The sequence below is a fragment of the Erpetoichthys calabaricus genome, chromosome 4 (genome assembly GCF_900747795.2).
Source record: "Erpetoichthys calabaricus chromosome 4, fErpCal1.3, whole genome shotgun sequence".
Taxonomy (NCBI): domain Eukaryota; kingdom Metazoa; phylum Chordata; class Cladistia; order Polypteriformes; family Polypteridae; genus Erpetoichthys; species Erpetoichthys calabaricus.
This window is the reverse complement of record NC_041397.2, coordinates 120,946,566-120,959,418: the sequence shown is the minus strand read 5'-3', so window position 1 is coordinate 120,959,418 and position 12,853 is coordinate 120,946,566. Positions and strand designations below refer to the sequence as shown.

The following is a 12,853-nucleotide window of genomic DNA, read 5'->3' as shown; positions in this document are numbered from 1 at the left end:
TACATAAAACAATAGACTAATGTCTATAAAGGCAGTATTATGTTGCTTGTTATTTTGACACTAATCGTATCGATGTGATATTAGAGTTGACATATGAGTGGATGTGTACTTTATACAGTATAGCGCTTTGGTTGGCAGACAGGGGTAATGACAAAGGCAACTCATTTAAAAGTTCCAAGTAGGTGCGACCTTTTTGCTCCTGTAATATAAAAGTTTTGCTAAAATCAATTGTTTTTAGGAGTTCGCCAGGAAAAGTGGTATGCTAAAGTCCAATCGATTACGTAACGGTTCTTGATTGCCATGTGTGTAAGCTACGGTCACCATTTTCACTAAGGACGAGGGCGTAGTGTAAACGAAGTGTCTCTTTTTTACTGTGATAATCGTCTCTTGCTGCAGAAAACGGTATTAACTTTCCATCCGCGTCACTGCCAACAAGCTGCCGACAAGCACCGCCATCAGGCAGCAGAAATACGGGCTTCATTGTGACGATCGCATTAACGGAAGAAGTAGAGAAGACCGAAGCTGCGCGGGGGGAGCTACGATAAGCGTTGGAGCGACATGTGTCTCTCACACACATCCCTACCCCTCCATTCTTTTTAACAGCCACTTAGGAAGTGTAAAAAAAGAGGCAGAGATAGAGAGAGCGCTTTCCAACCAAGCAGAACTTTCCGTACAGAGTTTCAAAATGCTAATGTATTCTGACACCCGGTTATTACGATTAGATTTGGGCGGAGTCGTGGGCTCCGAAAGAGAAATTTACGTGATCTCTTCTGCGCGTGTGATTTGCTCCCTGAGATCCGCCCTCAGCCTAGGTAACTTATTAAAAAGGAGGTGGGCGGGGCAACGGTGATAGGGGATATATTGTGTTGGATACATTACACAGCCGCTCGTCTAACTCGGTCCTTTTGAGAAGTAGACGTGCCTTAGTACGGTTTCGCCTCTATTTCTGCCAAAAATAAAAGGAACTAAACAGCCCCTCCTTTTTCCCTACTAATCCAGCTGAAATAATGGCACGAGGGAGTAACGAAAATGAGGGAGGATGGAAGAAGTTTATTTGGGATTCGGAAAAAAAGGCATTTCTAGGGCGAACGGGAAGCAGTTGGTGTAAGTATCGAGTTTGGCGAAACAATAAAAACGCTTTCTGTCTGTATAACTCGTAGTTTACTTAACATGGAGCTTACTGGAAATCGGAAAGGGCGTGTTTGGATTGGGCTGGAGTCTGGGGTTTCCTTGAACACGAGGCACCTGTTTGATTTTGACCTTAAGTCGTCGGGTTGAAAATCGCTATTTAGAAACGCGCGATGTCTGTTGCTTTCCCGTCAAGTATCATCCTAGTCAGTGGAGGAAAAGGATGCGGGCAACAGCAAGATGTCGCTGCACGAGTTTCATTTGAATGACAGAAGTAGAATTGCAGTTTTGGTTTTTGATCTGGAAAACGACGGTAGAGGCAGAGTAATTTGGGGAGATGAAGAAAGATAACGCGCCACTTATAGTAACTGTTTTCGGTACAATCATATATAATGTCTGTTAAGTGGGCGAAAATGCCTCTCAAAGACGTTGCCGTCAAGGTCAGTTGAAAACAATTGATGGAGTTAATTTCACGGTGTTCGGTGACAAGTACTTACAGACTCGACGACAAAAGAGGGATTTTTCAAGGACGTTTAGTAGCACTGAGTTAAAAGCGAAACCGAAGACCACCCTTCTGAAAGCGTCCTCTCCGTGGATTTAGAGGTGACACGATCAAAGTTCTTGTCGCATAAATTACCTCGAGTCCATGCCAGTGGAAAATGTCCAGAAAACGAATTTGACCGGCTGTTATGAAACAAAGGGTTAAAAATGCATCACAGCCCAAGGTTGCTCAAGGTGATGTGCCTTCACTCGCGAACTCGCGTGATCGGGGGTGGCACACGGTCGTTTCTTTTAAAAGATGTGCGACAGTATTTCAAACAAAAATAATATTTGGTGGTCTTGTTTAGGTACAGTTCTCGCCGAATATTGGCAAAGATAAGTCTTTGGAAGGTGATACAAAGGCCGGGGTTGGGGGCCGTGGTGGCCATGTATTCTGAGAAATCAATGAGGGTGTTGGTTTCCTAGCAACTTTCTACTATATATTTACCCACAAACCTTGGAAGTGTGTGGGCAAGTCGCACGATACTCCAGTCTTTCCGTGCTTTTCTTAGAATTCTTGCAAAGTTTTCATCATTTGATATATGCGTGTGGTATTTAGTCATCAGACAGGAAGAGCGACACAAAGTTGAAGTTTTTTTTTTGGGGGGGGGGGGGGGTGATCCTCTGCTTCCGCATCTCTCGGCTGACAATTAAACTAACGTCTGGGCTTTAGAAAGAATCGAGCCAACTTTTAAAAGAAGCATGGTTCACACAAAAGACGAAATCTGTTTTAGCTCCACTCTGATCCCGGTGTCTCCGCCATGCGACAAGTGGTTCCTTGGTGTAGTGCCGACTTGAATGATCTTATGCATTATTTATAAGACGACGAGACATCCCTTATACCGTGCAGCGACGGAGCCACCTGCTGTCTGCGACACGGGCACCGCGGGGACTTGTCACCCCCGGCTCGCGTTTAAGCCGAAAACCGGCCATCCATCCGCTTAGATGCGATTGGCGTTTAATTAATACATACACAGATAAACTCAGAGAATCGGCGAATACAGTGGTTTAACTGAATGAATGTTTTAATTGATTTCCGTCAGCATATTTAACTGCTAGTAAACCAGCAGCTGAAGATTTTTGTTTAGGTCTGACGGTGAACTTTTACCGTTGATCAGTTTGGTGTGTTTAAAATGCGTTCCGTCTTTCAGATACAGTAGCAAGTCTGTATTTGCATCTGTATATGCATATTGATCTTTTGCATAAATTTAAATATTTACCAAACTGAAAAATATAATTATTGAAGTGATGGGAAAAGTCGCCGCATTGTTGCACACTGTGTTGTGACTGTGCAGGTTAGCTGATCGTTTGGCTGGAATGAAAAAGCAATGTGAGATTAGATTCGTCATGCCCTACAGAAAACCTCCATACATAATGCCTTCTTTATATTCCCCAGTTCACATCATCATATGCCTCTCTCCTTCTGCTTTCCTTTTTGCCATGCTCAGCTGATGAACTTCCTCTTTAATTTCCCTTTCGTCATATCCTTCATGTACCTCTTGCCCTGCATTTTCCTAGTTGTCTTGGTAGATTCTGTTACAGAACAGTTCTAGCAGCCCCAGTGCTTCTCATTTTCTACTTAACTCATATTCTCCTCCAAGTTGGAAAGAAAAACGTAGCTTAATTCCAGTCCCATGGCTGTTAAAATGATGCTTTAAAGAAAATAAATATTGGCAACATTAGTTGTGTTACAGATGTGAATCCTTCCTTTTTTTAACTAACTGTTTCCAAAGACAAAAAGTCAAAAGCAGTATTACGCCTAGCCTGACCAGCAGTCCTTCAAACTTAAAAGTAGCAGGCAGGCAGTTTTTGCAGTTTCATTAAGTATGAACAGTGCTATCTGAGAACAGTGTCAGCTTTATCAGAGGTGATTATAGTGGCAGGAAGCAGCAGGACAGAATCAAAATCAAATTGACATATTGAATTGCACCTTGTGCATATTGTTCAAGGGGTATTAACAGTTGTACGCAGCAAAGAACGTCTTAACAAATAGAGTTCCAGGATGGAAAAAAGAAATCAACCTCTCAGAATGTTAAACATGCTGAGCACCTTATTGCATTGCTATATGTAGGTATTTCATTAGATATATTTAATCCTGAAATTAAGATTAATTTAACCAGAGACTTTGGACAGTCCTATACCCAATCTGTTAATAAATATTAAAGTTTTTATTTTAAATTAAGTAGTTTAAATACACTATGGTTGTGTGTCAATTTTAGAACAGCCTTTTTATTACTATGTGGATAGTTTGAAAATTTGCCCATCTTTATTTTCATTGTTTTTTAAGACTTAATTCTTTTCATCAATACAATAGAATAAGAGTAATGAATAATGGCTTGAAAAAAGGTGGCCAACATGTAGGAAATCCATGGAGGCTTCTGCAGAAGACTGCCTGCCTACTCCACCTGTTCTATGGTTACAGAAGTGGAGCACCAGGGGAATGGCAAGGTGTGGTTTTAATAAACCTGTTGAATTCAGATCACAAAGAAGTGTTACTTAACTTGCTAAAATACTGTAGGTTAGAACATGTTCTTTACAAATATTGCATGCTTTTTGATCCCAGTATATACAAAATTAGTAAAATTTTGCACAGTGTCATATATTATAACTTCTGTTATGCTAATAAATCTCCGGATGACCTTGAAGGTGAAGACTGTGTTAGTTGCAGTCTCCTTGCCCCTGTGCCGTAAGAATGGCTAAAAAGGCCTTCTAGGTTTCTATTAGAGATGCTGCTATGCTATTTATAAAAAAAAAAAAAAATGTAATATACCATTGTCAGACCCTCTTATTTCAGTTGAGGGACTGACACCTATCTTAGCAGCACTGGGTGCAAGGTGGGGACCAGCCATGAGTGGGACACCAGGGCATCACCAAGCTCTCCCAGGCACTCACTTTTGTCACTTTTACCATGAAATTCTTATACAGTACTTGCACATATGATCAAAGTACAACACATGGTGACTCTTCGACAGTGTGACCATCCGGTATTATTAGTCAAGCAGTAGTAATGTTGCAAAGAGGAAAATGTGAATTGGTTAATCTGTGATATTTGTAGATAAGCAAAAAATACGGTGACTAAGGATTCTGTTGTATGTTCTAGTAAAACAAGTAGCTTACTGTAAAATATTGCGGTGTAACTTGATACGAGGAATTGGTTATGTCCTTCTCATAATAACCCTCTATCTCCCTTTCCCACAGTTAAAATATTTCTTTTCTACTTGATCTTCTACGGATGTCTGGCTGGCATTTTCATTGGAACTATACAGGCCCTTCTTCTGACCATTAGCAGCTACAGACCAACTTATCAAGACAGAGTTGCACCTCCAGGTGAGACAACATAAATACAACTTTTATGATTAGCACTAGAACAGGCGTGGTCTTGGAGTTCAAAACTATATCTTAATCAGAGGGAGAAGGACTTTACTAATATGCAGGAAAGTATATTAAAGTGTTTGGTTTTGGCTCAATACTGAAAATTATTGCAGTATTTAATAGGTAAAGTTGGTTGGGGTGGGACTTGAGTTGCTTTTAAATTATATATGTAATTTTTAATCTCAAAGTTCAGTGTTAGTTTTTTAATAAATAGGTTTGCACATTCTAGCCTAAATGTGGTGTGCAAGTTAGCTCTTTGTAAAGGGTGGGGGGGTGTGCGTAAACAGTGTTCCCATTCTGCCACTAACCTCCTTTGTAAGCAGATTATAAAACTGAAAGCAAAGTAGCAGAAACTCGTGACTTGTGTAAATTTGTTCCATTGATGTCATTTGCCGGCTTACTCGGGTTGAATTTGTCAAAAGAATAAATTATTACTGTGTTGCCATTTTTCACAAAAAAAACTCTTAAAGTGGTGAGGGGCTGTATCTTGTCTTTCAGGTACATTTTGGAGGCCTGGTAGCTGGAGAGCACCAAGCATACAAAACATAAGATCCTACCACTTTTAATGCTGATACCCCATTTTAAGGTGGAAGGGGGTGGATTGATGCCTGTCATTACTGTCATTCCCCTTTTCCCAAGTAAAAACAGCAGTCAGTTAGGTGTCCTTGATTTAAGGTGTACACAAGATAATGTTAGTGCAAACCCTGTCTGCCACTGTAGCAGTGGGTGTAATGGAAAAGCTCGGCCATGTGGCTGTTAAGGCAGTGGCACGCAGAGAGCCCTGCTGTTCTCGCATACAGCACACGTCAAGGTCATCCGTTACATTATGAAGTTCACTTCCTCCCCCGAAGGCCTCTTTTTTTTTTTTTTTTTTTTTTTTTTTATTTGTGCTGCTGACAGAGCAGAGCTGTTCAGTCCTGGCATTCAGTAGGGCCTCTTGTTTAAAAAAAAAATGGCAGCTTAAATTAAAGTTAGATAGATAAATTGCTTTTAAGGTTAACTGATATCAAGTTTTCATCCTTGTTTTGTTTTGTAGAGTGATTTACGGTTTTTGTATTCATTATTGTAGATTCTCAATTACCTCCATTTTAGACCTTGAAAAACAACAGTGTAGCTTTTCCAAAACTATAAAAATGTAAAACATTCTCTCCATTTATTTTGTAATTGTATTTTTTATATACAGTATATGAAAATAGGCAAACTTGTCATCAACTCTTCCTGTGCTGCATGTTTGATGAAGTGGCAGTGTGGATTTGTGTTTTTTAGTTTGCTTTTAAAGCATTGTCCATTACTAGGAAAAGGATTAATCATTTGTTGGCAGATGGGGTGCAGCCTTTTCACTGCATGGTGTTGCCTTTATTAATCTTGTAATGTTGAGCTGCTCGGTAAATTAGCTTACATTAAGTATCTATTGCTTCAGTTTCTTTTGCCAGACGCCATGGGGCAAAGGTTTGAGGCACTGCCAACGGCCGTTCCCTTCTTCACAGCCACACCAACTTACGAGAGTTTGTTTTTAATGGGGCTGGCTGGTGGGCGGTAAGCAAAAGTAGTCTGCCTGCCATTTCCTGTCACATACACACAGACATACAACTGCCTGGTCTGTCGCCTGCATCTGTACTGTGTACGGTGAAATAGATTTTAGTAGAACACATCAAAGTGCAGTTTCACTTTTTTCTTTTTTTTTTTATTAAACTTGTATTCTCACTACATATAGAGTATGGTAGACTTGGCATGAGCCACAGCTTTACATATTTATTGTTTCTTCATGCACTCTGTTTTAAACATTCACTTTCCTTTTACTGTACTTTTGTCTATCTGTTGAAAAGACTTCAGTTTTTTTGCCAGTGATCTAAGCTGGCGGTCAATTTGAGTGTTCTATAAAAAGCAGAACTTTTGACAGTTTTCTATCATTTTTAAGATACATAACTGTCTTGTTACCCATGGGATTCAAAAGCAGAATGAATCCCCGTCGGCTAAGAAACATTTTTCTTTGGCATGGCAACACTTCCTCATGTTGTAGTTAAAAAGGCTTGCGTGACGGCAAGTGACAGGCAATTGTTCTTCAGAAAGAATTAAAAAGTTGCAGCATTTCTCCTATTTAGCATGATTCTTAGGCACTTTACAGATTTGAATATTGCTTAAGTTATAACCCAGGCAGGTTCAATAACATGTTTAGGGTCACATGGTTGGTCAGTCAATAGTAAGAGCTGACATTCAGTTCTATCCAAGATCACAGTACTTGTAGATTCATACCAAGTGACCACTTGTCACTGGATATATATTAAACGTCTTGGCAGTGTCTTCCCTAATTGTATAGAAGATCAATTAGTTTGTCAAATCTCTGATGTGCAAATACTTGAAAAGTTTTGATTGATAGATGCATTTGTTTGGGATCGTGTTTTGCAGTGATCATGACACTTTCACAGTGCTTAGGAAATGGTGGAAACGAGTATGGTTTTAGTTCAAGTGCAGGTAAATTGGTGGTCCTTCGTATTTCACCATGACCCTGCTGAAATGGTTAAAGACTACTCAGGCAGAGGCTATGTCGACACTGTAAATTTTCCTTTAAAAGCACGGACATTAGTCTGTTTTTTGCCTTTTGTCCATATAATCCTCTAATGTTTTTAACCCCTAAAAATGAAAACAATCTAGAGCCATATACTTCTGAAAATGCTGGCTTGGAATTTCAATATGAATGAGAGAAAACATGATTTGTTCAAACTTATTACGTAGCCCTTGTCAAATTGGATCCTGCTCATTACAATGTCCCATTTCCTGATTGGCTACCCTTCACAGAAGAAAACCACATTCCAACATGGCGGACATAGAAGAGTTGTTTTCCAAGTTTTCCTTGGAGCTTGTTGTGTTGCTTACCTGTATGCATCTAAATTGGATTTTATACAGTTTTAATACGTATATGTGGGCAAACTGCAAATTTACTGGTTGCTACAGTTTTGCAATAAATCCCATAGTTGGCAATGTTAAGGAACCATCATTTCGAGCTTTATCCCACCAATAAGGTCAAATGAGTCCAGTGTAGGCTAATGTATATGTGTTGTTGGTAGACTAATGTATATGTGTTGCTGGTTGTTTTAGGATGGATGTAGATACTTGCTTAAACAATATGAAAACACTATTGTGGGCAGATGATTTTTTGTTTAAATATGCCATTTTTAAAATTAAACTGTAGTAGTGTGGACAGATCCAGAGAATTGTGGTTTGTATAATTATGTTTAAAATAAAAATGTTTGGTCTAAAAATTGTACGAAGATTAAATGTGGATCTAGGAAATAATCCAAGGTCAAGTTGCACCCATTTCACCCATCCAGTTTAACCAGGGTGGCATCTTCCAGAAAGCATTATGTTGTAGAGGCCAAACTATTCATCAAGTCTTCAATGTAAGGAACTGCATATTAAATACTTTTCACTAATTATCTTGCACAGCATTTTTTTTTTCTTCAAAAGACAGGTTTTTTTTTTTTTTATTAGCGAGGTATTCCGTCTCCCACTTTTGATTATTTTGATATTTCATTGTGCTTGTTCCTACCTTTTTGATTGCCACATTTAATAAATGAATTTTGGTCATCTCCATTTTCTTCCTTTTACTTTTAAACGGCTCTTAATAATGTGCATCATTTAAGCAGACAGTTGTAACACATGAGTTACTAGTTTTAAAAAGTGCTATGGTTTAGAGCTTCAAAACTTAGAGCCTGTAGTTTTGATGATTATTGCCCCAAATCCATGCCTGCCTAATAATAAAAAAAAAAAATACTAAAAAGTGCATTCTCAAAGTTGAGAGTTTTATGAAGTGTACACAGCATGATAAATTGTTTATTGTGTGACTACCAAAAATTAGTGACTGTAATATACACTGCTCAAAGAAAATTAAGGGAACACTTAATCATCAGCAATGCTGCTGCCTCGCAGTTAGGAGACCCGGGTTTACTTCCCGGGTCCTTCCTGCATGGAGTTTGCATGTTCTCCCCGTGTCTGCGTGGGTTTCCTCCAGGTGCTCCAGTTTCCTCCCACAGTCCAAAGACATGCATATTAGGTGCATTGGCGATTCTAAATTGTCCCTAGTGTATGCTTGGTATATGTGTTTGTGTATGTGTGTGCCCTGCCCGGGGTTTGTTTCCTGCCTTGCACCCTGTGTTGGCTGGGATTGGCTCCTGCAGACCCCCGTGACCCTGTAGCTAGGATATAGCGGGTTGGATGATGGATGGATTAATCATAAGTCTTAAACACCAAGTCAGTTAAGCTTCAAGGATACTATTCTGTTCAATTAGGAAGCATAATAAATTGTGAATGAACTTCACCTGCTTTGGGGCAAATGAAAGTGACAACAGGTGCACTAGAGAGTGTGGTTGAAATTTAACATCTTGTTAAAGAAACATCCTCTAATAGGACAGTTCAGTAATCAGGCAGGAGAAAAGCTGTTCATTGTATCTTTTAATGACTCCTCGGCAAAATGCCTTGGAGGGAGCATTCTTCAGAAGCTGTCCTTTGCAGCATGATCAAAATGGTCAGAAAAACAAAAGATTGAGGTTCATTTTATAAACTGTGGAATTTACATACAGTGGCAATCAATGCATACATTTTACTCTGGTTGGTTCATTGGTTTACACCCAAATGATTTATATAAAAGTCTATTACATTCTGGTTCTTATACATTTTGAGATGAGCTACCACCCTTGAAATTTCTGTGCATATAACAATTGTCCATTCTAGTTTATAGGACATCTGCTGATTTCTTAGTCATCCTTCAGTACATTTTGTATATTACGTCGACCTTTCTTCTGGTACATTCTTTATTTACTTGACCATCTCAGTAGTTTTTTCCTAAACCAGTTCTTATATTTCAGTGTACATTTTGTTGTTCACTTGATCTTTATCTTGTTTATGACATTTATTAACCCTTTATGCTATTAAGATGAATGCTGTGTTTCCCTAAAATTATTCTTCCACCAGAGGCAACAGCAAAACAATCCTCAAAAAGGGAATGGTTTTGCAGGTGATGGCCACTGACAAATGCTCTCTCCTTATACCGCCTCACTCATTCTTCTCTAGTTTTGATAATGCCTTTGACATTACTGGTAGAATGAGATGGTACCTGCAACTGATTCAGATTGCAAAGGGAGTCCACCTCCTACAGGATGGCACATCTATTCGTGCCATCACAAGAAGGTTTCCTGTGTCTCCCAGTATGGTCTCGGGACCAGGGTAGAGATACCAGGAAATAGGCCATTACACAAGGACTGCTGGACAGAACTGGACTGGTATGTGCTCCTTTGTGTGAGGAGGAACAGGAGGAGAACTGTTGGAACTGTACAAAATGATGTCTAGCTGGATACTGGTGTGTATTTTTCTGACCAAACTGTCAGATTCTATGAGAGTGGCATGAGGGCCCAACCTCCTTTAGTAGGACTGGTACTCTCAGCCCATCACCATGCAGCTCGGTTGGCATTCGCCTGAGAATAACACAATTGGCAGCTCCACCATTTGCTCCCCTTTCTCTTCAAAGATGAGAGCAGGTTCATACTGAGCACATGTGACAGATGTGAAAGAGTCTGGAGCTGCCATGGTGAGTGTTATGCAGCCTGCAACATCATCCAGCATGACCGGTTTTCGGTGGGCCAGTGATGGTCAGGGGAGGCAGATCCTTGGAAGGTCGCACAGACCTCCATGTGCTAGGCAATGTACCCTGACAGCTTTTAGGTACTGGGATGAAATCTTCAGAGCCATTGTTAGACCTAACAGTGGTGCAGTGGACCATGTATTCTTCCTGGTGCAGCACAATGCCCAGCCTCATGTGGCCAGACTGTGTAGACAGGTACTGGATGATGAAGACATTGATGCCATTGACTGACCCACACATTCCCTAGACGAGAATCCAATTGAGAACCTCTGGGGCTTTACATATTGGTGCATCCGACACCGGCAAGTAGTGCCACAGACTGTCCAGGAGTCCACTGATGCTCTGAATCAGGTCTGGGAGGTGATCCCCAGGGCACCATCTGGGAGCATGCCCAAACACTGTCAGGAGTGCATACAGGCATGTGAGGGCCATCCACCTTACTGTGTCGCAGCATAAGTTGCCTTGATGAAATTCATGCAAGTTGGATCAGCCTGTGGTTTCAATTTTTGAGTTCAATTTTCAGTGTGATGTTGAATCTAGCCCACAGTGGGTTGGTGATGTTGGTTTCCATTAACCATTGTTGTATCATTAACCATTGTTGTATCATTTTGTTCTCCATGATTTACACAGTATTTTTCAGTACGGATTTTACCGTTGAATATTTCATTCATTGAGATCAGATGTGTGAATTGTTCCCTTAATTTTATTGAGCAGTGTAATACTATTCTTGAACAGTAATTTGAAAATGAAAATGTTTGACGACTGTTGAAAAACGTTAGCTTTTACAAAGAACTTTAAAACTGTTAACCCTCGTATACATGGGACTTTTACCAAGCACTATTACATACCAAGGGTCAGTAGAGGTCTAACATAAATTACAAACAAAGAACTTGGAATGTGCATGTAAAAATACTGACACTTTACATTTTAGGCGAATACATGATTATAATAAAATTTGAAAATGTTTTAGCATATTTTTGGTATGAAATTGTTGCAGATGAAATAAATTAGCTATACCTGGGGAACTGCATAAACACTGTATCATATGACCTATGACCCTGTGAGTGATCAGAAGCATATGATGTGAGTCTACTTTTGGTTTTCTTTCTTAAAGGTGGAAACGTATGGTATCTTGGGTAAACAAAAGAGGCATCTATAGTATGAGACAAACTGCATAAATGTTTTTTCTTTCAGAATAAAAGGTGTCTTACAATGTAGAAAATATATTGAAATATACTATATAACTAAGCACTATTTTAGTTGCTCTTTTTAGGGCTATTTAAAGGGATGACAAAATTTGTTCTGAAGTCTCTCCCTTTCACTTTATATTAGTACTTCAAAATTTTCTTTACAAGAATAGGCCATTCACAGCTCATCAAAATCCTTTTAGATAACTTGTGTGTGTGTGTGACATATAAGACAGGAATCTTGGTTACTTTTATTATATTGCATTTAAGGGAGAAATATTTTCAGTAAAACAGACTGCCTTCACCAAGACTAATATTAGTCTGATGTTTTGTGCTGGCTAGAAACCACTATGTCGTGTTTTGTTGTGGTTACGTGTTGTATGTGATCTCTCAAAGTGCAATTGATCTTTATCAGTCATGCTACACTTTACATGTGCCTGGTGAAAGGGATGCTTTTATGGGCTCTTAGCCCAGCTTGTGACACAGTTTTCTTCCTCATTCTGTCTATTAACATCTCAAGGACACTGACAAGTTAAGTGGGCTCTTCGTGCAATGGCAAAGTAATAGGGCTAGGCTGGCATTGCAGCCATTTTCCGCTTCAGGCACCATAGCCTACGGGGTCATTCTTGTCCCGGTCTCTAGTTCTAGGCCCTAAAATGAAACCAGCATGCCCAGAAAGTGGATGGATGGGATACCATAGTGTATTAACGCTCTCAATAGAGCAGAATCTGAATGGCCATATTTTGGTTACAACTGTTTTATAATGCAGTTTTTGGCTTGTGTTGTTTACAGAGCTGGGCTTGTTACGCCAAAGGCAGATTGAATTATTTATGTTTAGTCTGTCTCATAAAAAATGTCCCTGCTACCTTCTTTCCTGAAGACTTTTCCAATAAATGCTAATTTGTTTCAGATATTAGGGGAGGGGGGTTTCTATGTAACTTGAGTTGTGTTTGGAAAGTCTTGTGACCGAGGAACATGCTTCAGGAGCTCT

General features: G+C 39.7%; 1 protein-coding gene across 1 annotated transcript in view; it reads left to right on the top strand.

Moving 5' to 3' along the window:
• Window positions 1-878: 878 nt before the first annotated feature.
• Window positions 879-12,853, top strand: part of LOC114650226 (sodium/potassium-transporting ATPase subunit beta-1-like) — a 34,358-nt gene continuing 22,383 nt past the window's right edge. The window contains exons 1-2 of the mRNA XM_028799729.2: window positions 879-1,104; window positions 4,867-4,995. Coding sequence (XP_028655562.1) covers window positions 1,008-1,104; window positions 4,867-4,995 — 226 coding nt within the window. The 5' untranslated portion in view covers window positions 879-1,007. The remainder of the gene's footprint in view (window positions 1,105-4,866; window positions 4,996-12,853) is intronic.